This window comes from Phalacrocorax carbo, chromosome 4, assembly GCF_963921805.1.
Source record: "Phalacrocorax carbo chromosome 4, bPhaCar2.1, whole genome shotgun sequence".
In the NCBI taxonomy this organism is placed as follows: Eukaryota; Metazoa; Chordata; class Aves; order Suliformes; family Phalacrocoracidae; genus Phalacrocorax; species Phalacrocorax carbo.
In genome coordinates, this window is record NC_087516.1 from 2,595,851 (window position 1) to 2,617,236 (window position 21,386).

General features: G+C 45.7%; 1 protein-coding gene across 1 annotated transcript in view; it reads right to left on the bottom strand.

Moving 5' to 3' along the window:
• Positions 1-21,386, bottom strand: part of ATRN (attractin) — a 159,788-nt gene that overhangs the window by 16,196 nt on the left and 122,206 nt on the right. The window contains exons 26-27 of the mRNA XM_064448827.1: positions 16,569-16,647; positions 992-1,099 (exon numbers count right to left, since the gene is read on the bottom strand). Coding sequence (XP_064304897.1) covers positions 992-1,099; positions 16,569-16,647 — 187 coding nt within the window. The remainder of the gene's footprint in view (positions 1-991; positions 1,100-16,568; positions 16,648-21,386) is intronic.

A 21,386-nucleotide genomic window follows, 5' to 3' on the forward strand; every position in this document is an offset into this window, starting at 1 on the left:
TCTGTGATTCTGTGAAGATGCTGCAGGACACCGATCAGGTGAAAAAGGTGTTACAAAAGACCATATGCACAGATAAGTAAGGACTAGCTAAGGCTAAAAAGGCAACCGTAACTGTGGCATATCCTGATACTAAGGCCAAGACTTAAATATTACTCACCAAACAGAAGTTCTTGGGTCAGATTGTTTTCATGTGTTTTACAATAATTAAAAGACACACTTTTTTATTGAAAAGCAGAACTTGCTCTCTTCTCACCGTAAGAGAAGGTGAGAAACTTTGTGCCTGGACTAATGAGGAAGACTTCCAAAAAGGTGAAGTCTAAATAAAACAAAACAGCTACCTTAGACAGGAAACAAAAGTAATCAGCGTTCTCAGGTTCTTGATTTTCCCTTTTTGTATACAAGTCTGCTGTTCAAAGCACCACGTTAAAAAGATCTTTTAATTCACAAGTCTCCTTTTAAATACGCTTTTCCTAAAAATACAACATGTTGTGTCTGAGAACGCGCCAGCCTGGTGTAAGACAGATTCCTCCACACACCTATTTGCACATCACAGGATGTCTTTGAACATACATTTATAATCAGAAATATGTTAACACTATCACAGTACATACACACGATTATATTCCTGTTGGCTTTGAGGTTTCGCAGAAAAACGGCTTCTGTTTGCAGCACCTATAGCTATTTCTAGCCAAATGTTCTACTGTGTAAAGCTGCGTTCTCCTCTGTTACAGGGCACAAACACTAACAGTGCAAACACAAAATCTCATACCCTACAAACAGCATAATTTCCATCTAAACCAGCCAAAAGTCGTACGTGCATACTTGAAGGGATAAAAGCAAATAAAACCACTATCTGTTGGGCCTCACGGGCTTACGGTTTCTTGCAGGTATATAACAAATAGAGGATTTGGGATTATCACGTTAACCACAGTTTAAAACGAGCATCCACGATTAATCGTGGTAAGCACCATCCTAAAGCACCAGCTCTCACCTTTATGCTTCCCCCAATGAGATCTGGCGGCTCTTCGTCTGTTTCTAAGGCAACGTTGATGGAGGCGAAGGGGCGACTTGCCATCTGTTGCATCTCACGGAGTAGTTGCTAATTTAATAAACAGAAAAATATTATTATTATATTGTTCCAACACAAAGACGAAAAAAACATGCATCTGAGAGTTTTCACCCAATACGAAGGGATATCAATGAACGTGGAAAAATAACCTCCTGCTGTTTTAACGGGCTTAAGGGTACAGACAGATAATTGTAAATATTCACATTACTCCCAACTTAACAGGTTACTGCGAGTGAAGCTACGTGCACAGCCTTAGCCTGACTCGTTCGTGAGGGAAAACGCATCTGCTTAAGTCTCCATAAAGCAGTTCTTTACTTCTTAAGCTGCGATACTCTAGTTGTTTGTCATCACCCCTCTGGGACATGACAGGACGCCATAGGATTTGTGGGAACCATTTTAAAATTAAACTGGCAGCAGCACGTAACTACTGTAAGAAAGAATTTGATATTTTTTTATAACAGCACTAGCAAAATGCTGTCAGGTGTCTATTGAATAATCATCTTTTTTTATTGTTTGTTTCCTTTCTGAATGCAGCAAATGTATCAAATGGCAAGCGTGTCCTCGTCGCAATACGTTTTATTAAAATAGAATACCTTTTCCCTGGTAAATCTCTGCAAGCCTTCATGACACAAGACATCTTTTTACTGTAGTCTTAAGCACTTTCAAGCATTACAATGCAGCTCCCTATTTTTAACACACACACACACACACACACACACACACACACACACACAAAAATACATTTCCTATACGGCTGGGCTGGAAACAGCATCTCTGTTTTAGCTGAGCTGTGGACACGCTTCTTTTTGGTTTCAGTGGCTAATCTCTAACACTAACAGCGAGCTACCCAACCTATACGGGGATGCAGAAGCCATAGCCCTAATTCCCAGAAGGAATGGGTCTGATGTGACTTGGTGCCCGTTTAATAAGGGAAGAGGCATAAACTTTGTAGAGCGTGTAAAAAACCAGCAGTCTTACCCTTAAGTGCAGCAACTGCCTACAACCACTTGTTGTATGCAGCTTTACGCTTTTAGCATTACCACTTAGCTGCAGAAATACTAGTTATACTCAGTTTTTAAGCAAGATTGAGCCACTACCGAATGCCCTCTATACTTCCCATCATCACCACCTGCATTTCTCCATTAATTCTGGGCAATTTGACACTCCAAGCCCTAATTGATCGTTCACAGCACTAAGAAAGCACTAAAGAAAACACCACAAAACACATCGCGCTCCAAATAACCCAGGGAAGATGTCCTGTCCACTCCCAGCACAGCAGAAGAGGTGCCAGCATGCAGGCAGAAGGAAGATGCTGCTATCCAGCATGCAACTCGCTGGGGCAAAAGTAATTACATCTCCATTTTCTTGAACTCATAAACCTTCTACGGTCTTTTCTTTGCCAAGCCATCTTTTATTTTGGGGTTTTTTTGGGTTTTGGGTTTTTTTTGTGTGTGTAGAAAACTGGGAGACTGTCTCTGTAAGCTTGGGGTTCAGGCAAGGTGGCAGGGAGGCACGACGGGATCAACTCAACTAAGGTTGGGGGGGTATATAAGAAAAAAAAAAAGGCATTTCAGAGCAGATTGTAGATACTGTCACAAAGCAAAAAAAAAACCCAAACCCAACGAATTGACACAAACAGGGCCGTATGAAGCATTTGCAAGCAAACTTGTGTGTAACTCACACTTGGGTAAAGAACGCGAGGAGTTTTCGAATATTTAAAGCACGCCAGCAGATTGCAGACTAAAGCAAGTGTGAAACAGATTGCTGGGTTGTTGTTCCTGCAATTGTCCCCTTCAGCTATCATAAAGTGCTTTGTTTAATGGCTATAAAATCAAAGAACAAGCTGTCCTGATGAAGATGTCCAAGAGACTTACGAACTAAAAGCTATTAGCTCTTTGAAGGAAGTTCAGTTTACTACAGGAAACGTGCAATTCGGCAACGTGACTCCTGCTGAAGTCAATAGTAGCTTCAAGAAATAAAACCCCGAGCAGCGCTGCGAAGGCAGAGCTGTGCTACAACAAAGCACTGTGAAAAGCAATTCTGACAGCAACGGTACTGCCTTCATTTCCTGAACTGGCCAAGGAGAGTTGGAAGTTCCACTTAATTATGAGAAAATTCTGTGATTCTGTGAAAGCCATCACTTTCAGGGTTGTCCCAAAGCCAGCTGACTCTCAGCAGGTAAAACCAAAGGTCCCAGCTACAACCAAAGCAGCGAAAGTCTGAGGGACAACAGCAGCTTCCTTTTCCTTTTCACAGGATCCCAGACTGGCGGGGGTTGGAAGGGCCCTCTGGAGCTCACCCCGTCCCACCCCTGCTGGAGCAGGCACCCCCAGAGCAGGGGCACAGGGCCGCGTCCAGGCGGGGGGTGAATGTCTCCAGGGAAGGGACCCCACAGCCTCTCTGGGCAGCCTGTGCCCCTGCTCTGGCACCCGCACAGGGAAGGGGTTTGTCCTCCTGTTCAGGGGGAGCTTCCCGTGTTCCAGCTTGTGCCCGTGGCCCCTTGGCCTGGCGTTGGGCACCGCTGAAAAGAGCCCGGCCCATCCTCCTGACACCCGCCCTTCAGATATTTATAGGCATTGATGAGATCCCCCCTCAGCCTTCTCTCCTCAACCAGGCAAGAGTTCCCTCTCCTTTTCCTAACAGCACCTTCCGGCATAGCACAAATCATTTTACACAATTCGCCCCCAAATTAAGAATAAATTTGAGAAAGAATTGTTCTGTAACCAGAATGTCACTCTTTCCCCCAAGGCACGCACTGTGCATATTTAACCTGTGCATGTATATATCCTTTGATATTTATTTGGTGTGTCAAAATTTTAATTAAAAGATTTTATTATGTTGTAAGGGAGAAACTGTGGCATTTCCCTAGCCAAGACATTGAGCGTGTCATTAGAAATCAGCAGCACTTAACATCAAGATACCCCAGAACGGGGCTTACCTTCACTACTCATGACTGGCTTTCTGAGATTTAAAATAATGAACCTCAATACTCTTCCAAGCAAACCTTTGGTTTCTAGGTCACACAATTAACAGGACAACCTGGGAATACTTTAAATCACTTAGGTCTGAGGAGGATCTTAATGGCAAAATGTTTGACAGGCTTGCCGTAAAAACACATCAAGAAGCGTGTATTGGAACACACGACTGGCCTTTAATATTTAATTAACCACAACCTGTGAGAACCTGCACGACTTTCATTTGATTTTTTTCTCCACTAACAGTAGGAAAACTCCTTCCATAAAAAAATATAATCCCAAGTTAAAGCAATTGCAGAATGGGAAGTGTTGAAACAATGCCTGAAGGTGTTGGTGCAACCAGACACTAAGAGAGCCTGACAGTAAAATAAAAAATCAACAGTGGTGAGGAGGAGACAAACAGCAGGGACGATGGGAGACCACGGAGGCTGCTCATCTCACGGTGCCCAGGACTAGAGGTACAGATCAGGAGCGAACGGTGCAGAAATGCAGGGTTTCATACCAGTGATTCTTTAAATTCATACGTGTTGAGTAATGGATAATCCAAAATGAATAGTGTGTTACTGATAGGAGAAAAACGGCCAGAGGAATGCAGGAAAACCTTTTCATGCAGTAGCGCAGGCTCTCAGGCAAAAGAAAAACAGCTCTTCAGGTTACCAGGTTAATTGACTAATATAACTTATGCTGTGTTTTCTGACAAGAAAAGCCCGAACATTTTATTCACAATAATAAAGCAGTCACCGGTCTCTGTATAACCATCCTGCTACCATCCATCTCAGCAACTGCCCCTGCAGAGGCTCTTTATGAGCACAGGGCTACAGTACGTTTTGGGATGGGGCTCTGGTATTTTCAGCCATGAACGGATGCCGATTTTTCCAGAAGCAAGCCATACGTTTGGGATCTTATTTGCTCCTTCTAAAGAATGCATTTTAAAAAAAAAACCAAACCCCAACAGCTGTCTAGAACTTGTAACGAACTCAGGTTTTTACGTGAGTGTTTCATCTCAATTTTCAACAGAGATGAGAAGGAAAGAAGTCGAAGCTCAAGGAGGAAAAAACCACGGGTGTGCTAAGTGGACCACGGGCACGGACGAGCTTTCATTTTAAGGTAGTGTAAAAGAGAAGCAAGCAGGACCCCACAGGAAAGGGAGCCAAGTTATTTCCAGCAGAGAGGACGTGCTCAGGTGGGGTATCAGCAGGAACGCCTGGTAGCATTACACCGGTCTATAGACAAAGGAGGTGAGCTTTAAAAAGGGGGGCCAGAAAAAGGCAATAGTCTTATCCACAGTTTTTTTTCCTCAGGAATTTTATAGATTTAATCCTTCAAGGTATTTCTGAAATTCAGACCTTTCTGGACCCATACTTTGTTGCTTTTAAAAGCACAGCTACTGTGGGCATCCTCAGGAGACAACATTTTGGATTTAGAGGAACTTCTCCTGAAGATATTTCACCAGAGCAAGCTACACATTCCTTTACTTTGATGAGACAAATACAATTAAAGGCCATCCTTTGAGGATTCCTATCGCAGCCTTTGAGGTTGCAGTGGATTTGGGATGGTGCTGCAAAGCTAAGGCTACGATCAACCTCCTGCTGAACTGGGTCTCTGCTGTATTTCTGCACCACCATTGAAAAAAAATCAAGCTCCGCTCTCTGATGAACAACCAAAATCACCAGCTGTGCTCTCCCTGGTCTCCACAGCCAGCCTGAAAAGCCGGGATACTCTGAAATCACCTCTGTGTTTTGAACCACTACCCTGTCTGTATTGCAGAGATAAACTGGTCCAATGGGGAAAATCCCAGAGAACTCAAAAACACCAGCAAGTCTAAAGAAAGTAACGGCTCTGGTGTCATGGTGAGAGAAGAAACATAAGGTATGGAAACAAGCCGATTTGTACTTGGTTTTAAACTAGAGGAGGGGAGATTTACACTGGATATAAGGAAGAAATTTTTTGCTATGAGAACAAGGGGTGATGGTTTGAAACTGAAAGAGGGTAGATTCAGGGTGGATGCAAGGAAGAAATGTTTTACAGTGAGGGTGGTGAAACCCTGGCCCAGGCTGCCCCGAGAGGTGGTCGATGCCCCATCCCTGGGAACACCCAAGGCCAGGCTGGACGGGGCTCTGAGCGACCTGGTCTGGTTGGGGGTGTCCCTGCTCACTGCAGGGGGTTGGGCTGGATGGCCTCGAAAGGTCCCTCCCAACCCAAACCATTCTGTGATTCTACGATACTGTTGTTGTTTAAGACATTTAGGAAGAAAGAAAAAGATTTTGGGCAGAACAGAATATTTGGGATTTTCCTGTATTAAGCTGAAGCGGGGAGCTCTACCATGCAGAGTGTGAAGATGCCACTGTCCAACATGGATTCAGCAACTCTGGCTGTGGTTCGTCCCCCCCAGCCGAAGCTGAACAGAGGGTGAGAGGGAAACAGAACAAAGTTGTCTCCTTCTTCCTGACCAGTCTTTTAAACAGCGTCAATTCTGCAAAGTTATTCAAGTGTGTCAATCCTCTTACGTGTTCACTCCAAGGCTCTGCACAGCACATCGAACACACAGCCCAAGCAAATACCTAAAGGTCTCGCCGCACAGGCTGAGCAAAGGGTAACACAATTCTCCCAGCAAAGCTTATTAGCTCTGACTTGGCCGCTTGCTAACCGAAGTGTCAGTGATTTTGCTGGGGTCAGAGGACAGAGAGCACTCCGGTCCTTCCAAAAACATAATGGGTAGAGTGGTTGCACTGGTAGACAGGCATTTTGAGCTTATTCCTGCACATCCTGAACCGCTCTAAGAGCTTCATTTGAATTCAGAAGGCGACTCGTCCCATTTGTGCACAAATACCTATTCACGTATGCACATAAACGATCAACCACCGATTTCCGGGCACCGCTGCGTGACTAACTTAGAAAAACCTTGTCTGGAGAAGTTGTCCCTGAGCTCTCCTGTAATGACATCTGCCAAACCTGCAGCTCGCAGGCTACTGACAGCCAGCGTGGGAAGGGGACACCACCCTCCTGGGGTTCCCTGTGGAGAAGGTGTCCTTCCCAGCGGCGGTGGCAGTAGCAGTTGGTGGAGCTGGAGCCTACGTGGCCAGCAAAGACGGGTGTTCAGGCATCGCTGCGCATTACTCTGAAGTAACCTATATATCCTGGTGCGGGAACCTTTGCTTTACATTGTAGTTTCTTGGTGACCCTGGGGGAAAGGGAGGAAGTCAATGGAATTACCTACTCCAAAATAAAAAGGGGCATCAGCAAAGAAACAAACATATAAGATATAAATATTCTACGAGGATGAACCACATTGTCTCAGAAATAAGTGATTTAAAGCATTTAGCTACAATTACATTAACTACCATGTAAGTCAACAAACAAACAATTTTCTCTGACACTTCCATCATCACTGAAAATTAAGTTTTTAAGCCCCTAGAGCAGTGCACATATTGATGTTAGCTAATTAGTTTTGTAACTGACTTTGCAGGCTATGTTGAAAGAGAGAGGAGGAGAGAATTAATGTTCAAATGCTTCTCAGTAGGCATTTCCACACTTCAAAACTATAACAAACCAGAAAGCAAAGCTGCTGGGAAGTTGCCTCATGCTGAAATGACAGAAGATATTTAATTCAGGGCTGATTAAGATAAGTTATTCATCATAATCATGCCCAGTAGGAGGGCACAGAAAAACTGACCTTTAATAAGAAGAATAAGATATAATTTCTTTTTAAAAGACCAGAAGTATATAGTCCATGCAGACTAAAATACGTACCAGTACCAGATAATAACACAATAGCAGAGCGCGCCTTTGATTGACTAGAGCTCTTCTCGCATAATTACACAACACTGCTTCTCTCCCTGATTTTTCCAAATAGCTAAATTGGATACCTGTACCACTGATTCCTATCATCAGAGAGAGACTTAGGGCTCTGACATGACAACGGCTTCAATACACACACAGTTGTGGGGTTTTTTAAATGGGGCTGAGCTCTCCTAGAGCTAGACTTGATAGTCAAGCTTCATCATCGCAAATCCTGGCCAACAGTTCTTTTTTGGGATATACTAAACCCAACTTAATTCTCTAGCGGCAACACCACTAAAGACTATGTGAGAAGAGCTCAGTTGGACGCCAACCCTGCCTACGTGATTGCCAGCCTGATAGGATGGTGTCCTGCATGGACATATTAAAGCTACAAACGGTCAGCTGTAACTGGCCATCTGCAAGTTCAACCAGAGACGAGCTTAATTAGGCACAGAAGTGACAGTAGCATGTTCAAACAAAAATGGACCATCAATTTCCCCCTGAGCTGGAATCTCTTGTCAACATTAATATTTTGGGATGGTTTTCCTCTTCAGGGCATCTCTTGTTTCTGCTATCATTTCCTGCAGTTGGTGACCAAAGCCACACAGATCATTGCAGAGCGCACGCAGCATTTGTATTTTGGAAAAAGCCTACAGGCACCATGAGTTGGTGCCCATTCATAGATTTTAAATTTAGGGGTAGCAGAAAAAGTTACGATTATTTGATCTGATCTCCTGCATAGTACAAGCCACCAAACTGCACCATGTGATTTCCACAAGCACGTGACTTGGACTGACCTAGAAAAGATCCTCCCAAAAGCACTCAAACCCTGATCTGAGCGCCGTGTTTCTAAAAAACAACTGTTGGCATTGCTACCCTCGCCATTAAAAAGAGAAGAAAACCAAAATAGCTTCTGACTTTTTTACCCCCAGTTGCAGACACCGGGCGTTATGCCTTTGGCTGATCTTTTAAACAAGACCCTCATCCCATCATGAATCTTCTATGATTCCTTTTCACAGATGCTGACTCACATCATCAAATCTCAGTATGTTTTTCCTTGGATAAAACGAGTAATTGGCGATGCTTTAGTCTCTCGCTTATCTTCCAGACAACAAATTAATCTTGCAGGGTTGCTCTGTACCATCTGCAACACCCAAGACGTGGCTGAGACCAGAGTGGACAGAGTACCCCAATACCTGGTTACACACAATACTAATGCTATGCTCTTATTTTAGTACTGTACTTATAAACGCAGGAACTGGGAATTTACCTACAGTTATTAGTTCACCACGGCCACCATCATTTCAGTCTATTTTCCAGGGAACAAGTATGATGGGAAGGAAACCTTCCCTAACTGTTTAAAAAAAATACACACACAGGCTTACGTTTCACCCTGAGACAACTGAGTTTTCTCACTCCTCCAGTTAGTGTTTCCTCTACAAAGCACACCAACAAGAAGGTAATGTTTTCTCCTCAGGTGACAGACACTGAATAGCACTGTCGGCACTACCGAACAAGAAGGTCGCTGGGAGCTTGGAGAATACAGCGTTCAAGATCAGCACCAGCACACCTTGTTTCTTACAAGCCCTCCAAAGCACCTGTGACTGCCCAAATTTAGGGACATTTGTAGCCTGACCTTTTAATGTTCTTGCGTAAGGCCAATACCAGAGCCTTCCAAGACACCACTGGAGATTCTACACAGAGATGAAGATCCTGATTTACAGTTACATTTGGAAAAAATATTCCAATCCTGAATCCTTTTCTTTGACAAAAGATAACCCTAAATCACAGTCTAAGAGGGAAGATATGAGAGATGAATGAAATACTGACAGGTGAGAGCAGGGAGGGGAACAAAACAAAGGCAGGGCAATAAATAATACACAGCGCACATCCCTTGGAAAGTCTTTGCTGTAAAATGAATACAGAAAACCGCCTGCCTAAGTGGTATTCAGTGTTCATGGATGTTACAGCAGAGGATGCTGCTAATAAAAGAAGTGCTGCTACATTTTTGAATACACCTGGGAGGGAAAAAGGTTTCAGCAATGAGATCAAGAAAGAGAAGGATAATCCCTGCAGTAAATCAATACATAAAACCCATCCGGAATAAGTTGGGCAGGGCACAGAGTGAAAGTGTTCGGTCCTGGAGAGTCTTGGCAAGAAAGGAGCTGTAGGCAATTCTGTGTATGTTAAGGGCGCCACTGAGCTCGACACCCAGATTTAGCTCTCCGCGTACATGTTTGGTGCTGCTGCTCCCAGTGCATCCCAGCGGGGCACGGAGGGTGATGCCGCTGACCCTCACGCAGACAGGTACACTGGGTTGGCCAAATCACTACCCTCACTCCATTTGCTGCAAATGTTAAAGAAGAGCTATTTCTTGCTCAAAGTGGAGGAGAAGCAGCAGGCTGAGGGTGAAGAGACTAGGATTTGGATGCTAAAATAAAACAATAGGACAGAAAATTCATGACAGCAGACGGGCATATTAAATCCCTAATGCCACTCTTGTACTTTGTGCATTATTCTCTGTTACCACCTTGATACATTTAATGTGTCATTTTCTAGAGACAAGATAGAAAGGTTTCCTATCCCTATTTCCTAATGCCATTCACCTCTTCCTAAGCCTCCTATAAAAGCTGCCTTTTTATTTCCATTTTCCCTCTTTAAGATGTCTGAAGATACTTAAACTTGGTGCTCGCTGGAGAGGGAATAAACACACAATTTACGATCCCATCTCCTCCATGCCTGATATGACACAAATTGTTCCCATTTTTACTTCAGGTCAAGTTTTATACTCTGCAAGGCCTGAACTTTTGCTCAGTGCTCCAAACTCATTTTCCTACAACTATACATTTGATATGCCGCGTTTGCACACCCAGAAGACCCCTTAGCCTTAAGGCTGAGGAACATCAGCACTGACATGTGCAAGCAGCTGGTCAAAGAGGATTAGCTGCACAAAGGGGGGAAAAAAAAACCAGTAAGGGGAATCATATTTTACAAGATCGTGATGTAGATTCTGGGTTTTGGGGGTTGGACTAGATGACCTCTAAAGGTCCCTTCCAACCCAAACCGTTCTATGATTCTATGATTTGTACTACACCTCTTCCTCAGTAAGGAGTAACGCAAATTTAGTTTCCACCAAATGATGATGCTCTGTTCCATTAACCTGACACACCAAGCACAGCTGTACAGCTTCTCCCAGCACATCATTCCAAGCAATACTGTCTGAATAATTTTGGCTACTAGACCTTTCAACACACTCCCTTTCCTGTCCTATACATATTTCAGATTAAGCTTCAGCCATCTACTTTTCGCTCTGCACTGCGATAAGAAGTTAGGCACTTACAATGCTTATATTGGAAACAGAAGTGATTGATAGCTGGGAATTACCTGCAGATTGCATTATAACTTACTTACTTTTGGGTTAAGATTAGAGAACACGCGCAGAATTACTACGGCACAACCCATGGGAGACAGGCGACGGTAACTTGACTACTTCTAAAAATATAGCTCAAACCAGAGAAATATCTTCCTCCAGGGCTGCAGCATATTTTAACTTGAAGATTACAGTATGCTGTCTGAATCGGGTGTCCTGCCACCGCCGCTTCATCACCTTTCCTTTCACCCTGCCACTAAACTGTGGCGTGGTGGGAGGAGGTGGAGGAGGTGGTCTCCATCAACTGTGTCAGCAGTTTATAGAGGAGAAAAAAAGGCTCTCAAACAAACTCTGTTTTTCCCAGTCACAGAATCATAGAACCGTTAAGGTTGGAAAAGACCCTTAAGATCATCGAGTCCAACCACTAACCTAACACTGCCAAGTCCACCACTAAGCCATATCCTCAAGCACCACGTCTACACATCTTTTAAATACCCCCAGGGACGGTGACTCCCCCACCTCTCTGGGCAGCCTGTGCCAGGGCCTGACCGCTCTGGCAGGGAAGGCATTTTCCCTCATCTCCAACCTAAACCTCCCCTGACGCAGCCTGAGGCCGTTCCCTCTCGTCCTGTCACTGGTGACTTGGGAGCAGAGACCAGCCCCCCCCCTCACTCCAGCCCCTCTCAGGCAGCTGCCGAGAGCGAGAAGGGCTCCCCTCAGCCCCCTCTGCTCCAGGCTAAACCCCCCCAGCCCCCTCAGCCGCCCCCCAGCACACTTGTGCTCCAGACCCTGCCCCAGCCCCGCTGCCCTTCTCTGGACACGCTCCAGCCCCTCCAGGCCCTTCTTGTCCCGAGGGGCCCAAACCTGAGCCCAGCATTCGAGGTGGGGCCTCCCCAGGGCCGAGCACAGGGGCCCCATCCCTGCCCGGCCCCTGCTGGCCACCCCAGTGCTGACACAAGCCCGGGGGCTGGTGGCCTCCTTGGCCACCCGGGCACTGCTGGCTCATGCCCAGCCGGCTGTCAGCCAGCCCCCCCAGGGCCTTCTCCGCCGGGCACTTCCCAGCCCCTCTGCCCCAGGCCTGGGGCGCTGCCTGGGGTTGGTGTGACCCAAGGGCAGGACCCGGCCCTTGGCCTTGTTAAACCTCACACAAGTGGCCTCGGCCCATGGATCCAGCCTGTCCAGGTCCCTCTGCAGAGCCTTCCTGCCCTCCAGCAGAGCGACTCTCCTGCCCAGCTTGGTGTCATCTGCAAACTTACTGAGGGTGCTCTTGATCCCCTCATCCAGATCATCAATGAAGATACTGAACAGGACTGGCCCCAACACTGAGCCAGCCTGCAAACTCTGTGACGCAGGACTCCTGTAAGGGTAATGGAGCAAACCAAAGAGAGCCGCCCCCTCCTCCGGAAGGAAGAGTGGCAAATCTAAAATTACACGCTTCAGCAACACCCTCAGAACAGAGGGGTAAACTTGTGTACACTTAAAACTTGCACTGCAGCAAACTGCTATGAATCATTATTTTAACTACTAATGTTTAAAGAGCGCCTTGCTAGGATTTATTGAGAGTCCGTATTTTAAAAAAACACCCTGCAAGCTATAAAATAATCTTCGATTATACCAAAAAGTCAAAGAATCTTTGGGCAGACTTTTTTTTTGGGAGACAGTCTTTATTAATATATCTAAGAATGCCATGGCAAAGATTTTAAGAATGTTTCCTCAAGTTTTACAAGTATTTAGAACAAAAGAGGAACGGAATAGCAGAGATCTAGGAAGTACAAGGTAAGAGTCACTAGATGTAAAGAAAGAGCAGGACAAGTAACTGCAGAAGATGGGAATCTGCCAGGAAAAGAACATACTGATGACCTGCCCATCAAATAGTCACACCTGTAAACTGAATTTAAGACTAAAACACGCCGATATGTTGCCAGTACTCCAGCTTTTTCCCTTAAAACACGCATCAGTCTGAAATAACTTTAGGAATCTGAAGGTAATAGAGTCATTTTTCATTTAGGCAAATGCTAAAATATTTTAACTGAGCTCCAAAGCACAGTATTTACTTCTCAGCCTATATTCCTTATAACATTTAACCTCAGGAGCCAACAGGGTCAGAGTAAGCTGACTCTGGCTTACTTTCTTTCCAATAAAATGAGAAGGAAAAAACCAACTGCCCTACTCAAAATTTATCTACCTTCAGAGAATACAGAAAACTTGAAAGACAAATTATTCCAAAGATTAAGGGTTATCTGTTTGAAAACCACCGATTATATTATGCACTTGAGTTCACTAGTAAGAGCAAAAACATCTGAAGCAGAAAGAGGAAGAAGAGGAAAAGAGTTATCAGACATAAATCTGTGTTGTTATAAGAAAGGAGATCCTCAGATTGAATAAAATGATACTATTTCTGCTACTGCACTGGAAAGTAGCACCAGATATTTGAAGATATGCAAGGTATGGGCACTTGCACAGAATTACGGCACTGTAAAAATTAATCCCCAGAATACTCTTGATCAACTACTGAGTATGAATGAAACACCCTTGAATAGAGCAGTTACACAGCTGGGTGCCAGCAGCTGCCAAGAGCTTCATCCCAGCAGGACAGCTGGGAGGAAAATCTACGGAAATGGGCAGATTTCACCCTAAAATCCAAAAGCAGGGGAGAAACACACCACACTCCTTAGGGAATGATACCTGCTCTTGGGTGATGATGTATAGATGCTTACATATAGAAAGAGCACACGGACTCACTCGAATAAAGTCTGGCTTCTCTCAATTTGCATACAAGAAAACTGATTGCACAAGGCAAAGCTCCTAAAAATAATCCCAGGCACAGCCCAGCTCGACCTCTACTGTATTTGTACATGACACAAGGCTCTGCCTTCTGTGGTTTTAGTGCTTACCACAGCAAGAAAACCCCAGGAACCTGCGGTCATCTGCCTTGCCGCACACAGGACTTGCTTCTCTGCACAGCCCTACTACACATCTCTGCATTTATGCTTAAAATTAGAAATAAGGAGGCATTCTTTATGCTACTGAGTGACAACATATTGGCCATCCTATCTTGGTCACCCTGCGTGCTTAGGGTGCAACGTGAAATGGGAAGGGAAGATCAGGTTCGTGACTGCCTGAGGAACCTGGATATACACAAGTCTACGGGACCTGACGAGATGCATCCCAGAGTCCTGAGGGAATTGGCTGATGTAGTTGCTAAGACACTCTCCATGATATCTGAAAAGTCGTGGCAGTCAGGTGAAGTCCCCAGGGACTGGAAAAGGGAAACATTGTGCCCGTCTTTAAAAAGGGTAGAAAGAAGGACCTGGGCAACTACCAACCTGTCAGCCTCACTTCTGTGCCGGGGAAGATCATGGAACAGATCCTCCTAGAAGGAATGCTAAGGCACATGGAGGACAGGAAGGTCATTCAAGGCAGCCAGCATGGCTTCACCACAGGCAAGTCCTGCCTGACCAACCTCGTGGCCTCCTCTGATGGAGTGACTGCATCAGTGGGCAAGGGAAGAGCTATGGATGTCATCTATCTGGACTTCTGTAAGGCCTTTGACACGGTCCCCCACAGCATCCTTCTCTCTAAACTAGGGAGATATAGATTTGATAGGTAGGCTGTTCAGTGGATGAGGAATTGGCTGGATGGTCGCATCCAGAGGGTCATGGTCAATGGCTCAGTGTCCAGATGGAGACAGGTGACAAGTGGTGTCCCTCAGGGGGTCCGTACTGGGACCAGTGCTGTTTAATATCTTCATCAATGACACAGACAGTGGGATCGAGGGCACCCTCAGCAGGTTTGCAGGTGACACCAAGCTGAGCGGGGCAGCTGACATGCCAGAAGGATGGGATGTCATCCAGAGAGACCTGGACAAGAGGGAGAGGTGGGCCTGGGAGAGCCTCATGAGGTTCAACAGGGCCAAGCGCAAGGTCCTGCCCCTGGGCCGGGGCAGCCCCCGGTATCAGAACAGGCTGGGGGGTGGGGGGACTGGGAGCAGCCCTGCGGAGAAGGACTTGGGGGTGCTGGGGGTGAAGAGCTGGGCACGAGCCGGCGATGTGCGCTCGCAGCCCAGACACCCAACCGTGCCCTGGGCTGCATCCCCAGCAGCGCGGGCAGCCGGGCGAGGGAGGGGGTCCTGCCCCCCTGCCCCGCTCTGTGAGACCCCCCTGCAGCGCCGCCTCCAGCTCGGGGCTCCTCAGCACGGGAAGGACATGGGGCTGTTGGAGCAGGGCCAGAGGGGGCACAGAAATGCTCCGAGGGCTGGAGCCCCTCTGCTGCGAGGCCGGGCTGGGAGAGTTGGGGTGGTTCAGCCTGGAGAAGAGAAGGCTGTGGGGAGACCTTATTGCAGTACTTAAAGGGGCTTGTAAGAAAGATGGGGACAGACTTTTTAACAGGGCCTGTTGTGACAGGACAAGGGGTAGATTTAGGCTAGATCTAAGGAAGAAATTTTTACACTGAGGGTGGTGAAACCCTGGCCCAGGTTGCCCCGAGAGGTGGTCGATGCCCCATCCCTGGGAACACCCAAGGCCAGGCTGGACGGGGCTCTGAGCGACCTGATCTGGTTGAAGATGTCCCTGCTCACGGCAGGGGGTTGGGCTGGATGGCCTCTAAAGGTCCCTCCCAACCCAAACCATGCCATGATTCTATTAAATTAGCTTCAACTGAGAAGTAGAAAGAAAGGGTGGTGAAAAAAAAAAAATCACCAAATGCATCAAGGACAAACAAGAAGGAACCGTATTTTGGTGGTTTAAAGCACATATTTTTTTACATGCCGCAAACAAGAAGAAGTTGGGAAGCTGGCATGGTCCGCGGGTAGGTGAGGAGGAGAAAGCTGTGGCACTAGAAGTTGCCTTTTGAAGTAGTACACCACAGGTTTCCAAATGGTGGGTGGCTTCTCCCACCTTTCTCTTATGCCACTCTGCTCCAGGGAATCAAAAGCTAAAACAACTCCAAGCCATTTAGATAAGGTTTAATTTTGAAAAGTGGGATTAGCCTTTTTTTTTTTTAACAGATTAAAGCGGGAGCTAATGAGGTTCGGAGCTTCAGTGCAGAAACTTCCTCTTTTGTAAAGAATCTCCTAATTTGAGGGGGTTTGGGATTTATGCTGCCTAGAACCCTGAGTTCTGGGAATGCAGGACACTCACCCCTATTTTTTTGTGCTTCACAGTAACTGCAGCAACAGGATACTAAAATGGTATAATTTGCCACTGAAACTGTAATCAAAAGTACACTATTATAAATCCCCCAAACAGAAGCATTTATAGATTAGTGGAGCTTATCCTTAACTGAAGGTTAATTTTATGCATATGTGAATAAACACGGGAGAGAACAACTATAAAAAAGTCATTTAAGAGATAGCATTCGTCTTGTCATTTTCAACCTCTCTTCGTCGCGATGCCCAGCAACTTTGTTTAATCTTCCAAACCACAGCTGCCACCAGGAGCAAAGACAGGAAACAACTGTAAAGGAAGAAAAATAAAAAAAAATATCTTATTGTCCTCGTTCATAACATAACGGCAGCAGAAAAACTCTAGCAGAGCACAAAAAACTAGACTAGAAGTTCATCTACCACTTAGAGCTACTTTGCTGAAAGAAAATACAGCAGTGCACAATGCTTGGCGCAGTTCAGTGCTTGTGACACCTGGTGAGGAACCTCTATTTGCAGGGGAAACTGTTCCAAAGTTATCTATTTGACCTCCTTATAGGACATCTGCCAATTTTCACCAGGAGGTCAGAACAGCAAGGCCCAAAGATTTAATCAAATTGGAAAAGCCAGTATTGACTATCTTTGGCGATATTTAAAGTGAGAGGATAACCCAAAAAAGAAAAGCCTTGAAAGAAGCAGAGAAACTTGATTACTTTTTCTTTTCCAAATGACACAAATAAGATAAAGCGTATGGCGGTTCAATTCTTTTTAACTGGCACAACTACAGGCATTTCTTGATTGCCCCAAATCTATATTGCTTTTTTTAGAAATCTAAAGAGGAGAAAGGGATGAATAGGTTTATCAACTTCTAGGGAAAATGCAAAGAAGCAGATATAACAAAAAGCAGTTGTAATAATAATAAGAGTAATAAAAGCTGACTTTATTGACAGTTACGATCTTATCACACTGAATACTTAATGAGCAACTTCAAGGCACACAAGCTTTCGAAGATGACAATTTTTCCTTTTGTACACCTGAACCCCAGCGATCGTCCCTCTGCTCACGTACCGCACTGACGGGTAAGAGACAGTGTCTCCAAACCTCCCTCCCCACACTCTAGCGGATATTTAAAGAGAGTGCTTAAAGGAAGATTAACCAGAATAGATGACTTATTTCCAAAAGTGCACTATTTACGCCGACCGCTGTGCTCTGTATGTTTGAATGGGGATTTCTGCTGAAGGGGGAACTGGCGTGGCCCTCTCCCTGCCTCTGGGCATGGCTTGGTTCTCGTTGTTCTGGGGCTCCCAACGGAAACCCACAGCCACGCAGGAAAGCCTACGGTGGGAGAAAAACTGCCACCGCTCAATACTCCCTGCCTGCAAAACCAAACTCCGCTCTGCTTCCAAAAATTGATCCTTTTTGTAGATCCCCAAAGCTCCCACTTCCAAACAACGCGGCGGTTTCCCCTGCGCTCTCCCACCCTACTCACACAAACGTCCGTGACCCCGATGACTACTTCTACTCGGACACGAAGCTGCCGTTTGCACTGCTGACCAAAAAACCCACAGCTTACGATGATCACAGAATCACAGAATCATAGAATCGTTAAGGTTGGAAGACTTTTAAGGTCATCGAGTCCAACCGCTAACCTGTTGCACAAAGCCCACCACTAAACCATATCCTCAGGCACCACGTCTACACGTCTTTTAAATACCCCCAGGGATGGTGACTCCCCCACCTCTCTGGGCAGCCTGTGCCAGGGCCTGACCGCTCTGGCAGGGAAGGCATTTTCCCTCATCTCCAACCTAAACCTCCCCTGACGCAGCCTGAGGCCGTTCCCTCTCGTCCTGTCACTGGTGACCTGGGAGCAGAGACCGACCCCCGCCTCGCTACAACCTCCTTTCAGGTAGCTGGGATGGCATCTCATCCCACCAGTTCCCTCTTGTCCCCTCTCTTCGCACACACCGTGCCGTTTGCCTTCTACGAGCTGCGAGGGACTGCACGTTCTGTCCTTCAAGCGCTGCTTCAGCAACTGGGGGCCCTACTCTACAACGGCAAATTCTTTAGTGGAGAGGAGTGCAAAGTCTTGGAAATATTTCTCATTAAAAAACAGATAGACAGCAGGAACCATTCCCTGAGATGCAGGAGGAGGGCCTGTTCCTGATTACGTATCACTATCCACAGCCTATATATTAAGAAAACGCCGTGTGATGAGGGACCGAACACTCAAAGGGCAGACAGTAGGCAATGCGATCATATTTTTCAGGCTTAGGTATGCACAGAAGCATGTCTTACTATCATATAGTATGTGATATTAAAAAATTGGCACTTGCGTGACTTCAGCATTAAAATGTCTGCACGGCTTTCTACGGACTCCTATGGTGCCTATATCTTTACAAATTTAAGCAGGATCACGGGGAGATTTGTTTAGCCTTTTTCATTGTAAGAGGTACGTATTCCAAATCACTTCCCCCATATTTTCTCTCTATGTTAAAATCTAACATTACTTCACTGTAAAAGCCTAGGCGTTTTTTGGCAAACACAGACAAGCATTTTTAATGGGTGTTTTACTTGCCTTTCTGAGAGGTACTGGCTTAATACTGACTTTTGCAGCAAAAAACAACATGCCCCCATTAACTAGTAATGCATAGACATTAAATCTTTAATTGCTATTTTGGTAAAGAAGCTAGCATGCGTTACTGATGACTGAGGATTTCACACCCTCAGCTTCCCCTTTCTTTCTCGTACCACCTGGAAACAGTATTTCTCTCCTGTAAAGGTCATGTTTGGACAAGATGGATTTTCACTTTTGCCACACTGAAAGAGGCACGAGTGAATGCTGGACTCGCAGGACTTCTGAGCGCCCACGCTTGTCTTGGGACTCCTGTTATCTCCCCACGGCATGAATGCCACCACACTTACTCAATGGCTTTGGTAAGCTTGTTTTCTTCTTTTAAGCTCACTTTTTCCCGAAAGAAACCTCAAGTCTTTCTAAGGCACAACATTTGCTTTATGTCCGAGGCCCAAAGAAGACTGTGTTCCCTGAAGAGCAAAAATCCAAAGTATATCCAAGCAAAACCAGCACAGCTTAGACCACGAGCTAAATCTTTGATCTGCTTTGTTTTCAGTAACGTTTTAATGTCAATGTACAAATGGAGGGTGGAAATAAAACAAAATCTTCAAGGCAGCAGGGAAAATTGTTCCTGCCTTCACATTTAATTTGACCATGAAAACAACAGTATTCAAAACCCCTGCAGGAGTCCCCAGGACAGGCTGCCAAAGCGCAACGCCTGCCAGGTGACTGAGTTCATGTTGTGACTCCAGTGAGAAGTTTCATCTCAGGATAAAGCATTTTAGATGCAGCTTAGGCAACAGCTACTGCCACGGCTTTTCCGAGTCTACCTCCTCAATACTCATTTACCTGAGGAAAGGAGGTGGACGTCCAAAGGGCAGAGGAAAAAGGCCAGATGCTTCATCAATCTCTAGCACCTCCATGTTATAAAGCCACATTTCAGAGAGATTTACCTTCAGGAGGAGTTTCTCGAGAGATCACACATACAGAAGAAGCTGCTTTGTGCCGTGCACACCCAGCAAAGCAAATGAGACCTCCACCTTTCTGTAGGTGACCCTGTGTGTCACCGCATGTCCTCCATTCACATGTACCTATCAGACAGCACCAGGAACACACGCACCGAACCGAAGATACACGTCAATACATGCTGAGCTCCTATGAGGGTGGCTCCTTTTTAGGAAAAAAGTGACCTCAGTGAGTTGTAAATGTCAGATATGGAGTCCTTGTGTTTGGTTGATTTGAAAACGGCATCTCCCTACATTTAATCCCTTGAAGAAGAAAGCTAGAGAGGAGAACTAAGAGGATCACCTTTATCCATATATTAAATCTCCTTTCCGAACCGCAGCATTGCACAAGACTGCACGTGCCAGCGTCTTTCACGCGTTTCTCTTTCCTGCCTAATTCCTGGCACCACAGCCAAGACTTTCTGAAGAAAGCACAGAAAGGAATTAGCAATTAAAGACTAATAAAAACTCTTTCGAAAACGCTCACCACACTGCCCTGTATTTCAAAGGCACAGCACCATACATCTTGGTACCGTCACAAGGAGGCAGCAAATACCCACAAAAGCTATAAAGCCGCTAAGGAAATATATTTCCCCCCCTGCACCACCTCCCCTTGGCAGCACTTGGGGAGGAATAAAAGGCAGCGTCGGCTTGCTGGGCTGCAGTCCATCACCTGCTGGAAGAGCCCTGGGGGTAGAGCAAAGTCAAGATCTATCTGCTGGGTTTACTCAGCCTAAACCATCCTGAAATAAGTCAAAAAGACCTGTCTTCACGTCAGTAGCTTTAAAGCTTTTTTCTCCCTCCCATAGCTTCTCTTGGAAAGCAACTGTGCAAATATGGAAGCAGCCGAAATAAACATCTGCAAGGAATGAGAGCTGTGTTGGAAAATGATTTGGTGTGAAAGTCCATGGTTGGCAGAGTGTTAGTCAAGCGCCGTGCTCTGCCCTGCTTTCCCCTGAACAGCCTCAGCGCTCGCTCTGCCAGCAACCAGCATCCACCCATTTCCAAATGGCTTTAAAAATAAACCTTCGCTGCAGGACTTGCTTTATCTTCTCCTGTTTCTTTCCCCTCCAAAAATAATAGCCTACCAAGAGCCTCCTTCATCCCTGAAATCCAATGTTTGTTCAAGTCTCTCTGCACCTCCTCCCATCTCAAACAACGCTTTTGTATCGTTCCTCCCCATCTGTCTCTCCGAAAAGAAAGTAGAGGGGACAGAAATGTTCCTGGGCTCGTAACATGCCAGCGTAGTCTGCAGGCGGTCCTGCAGATGTCACGTACAGGCAAAGCAGCTCACCCAGTAGCTGTACCTCAACTATCAGCGGTTGGATTTCTGTTTTCCTAAGGCCAGGAACGAGCCCAGTTTGAGAGCAGTTCAATTTTTCCATCAGAAAACTCAGATGTGAAACCAGACTGGAAGGAAAAGGAGCCATCTAGAGCCATCTAACACCCTCGGAGAGTTTTTCATCCCACGGAAAT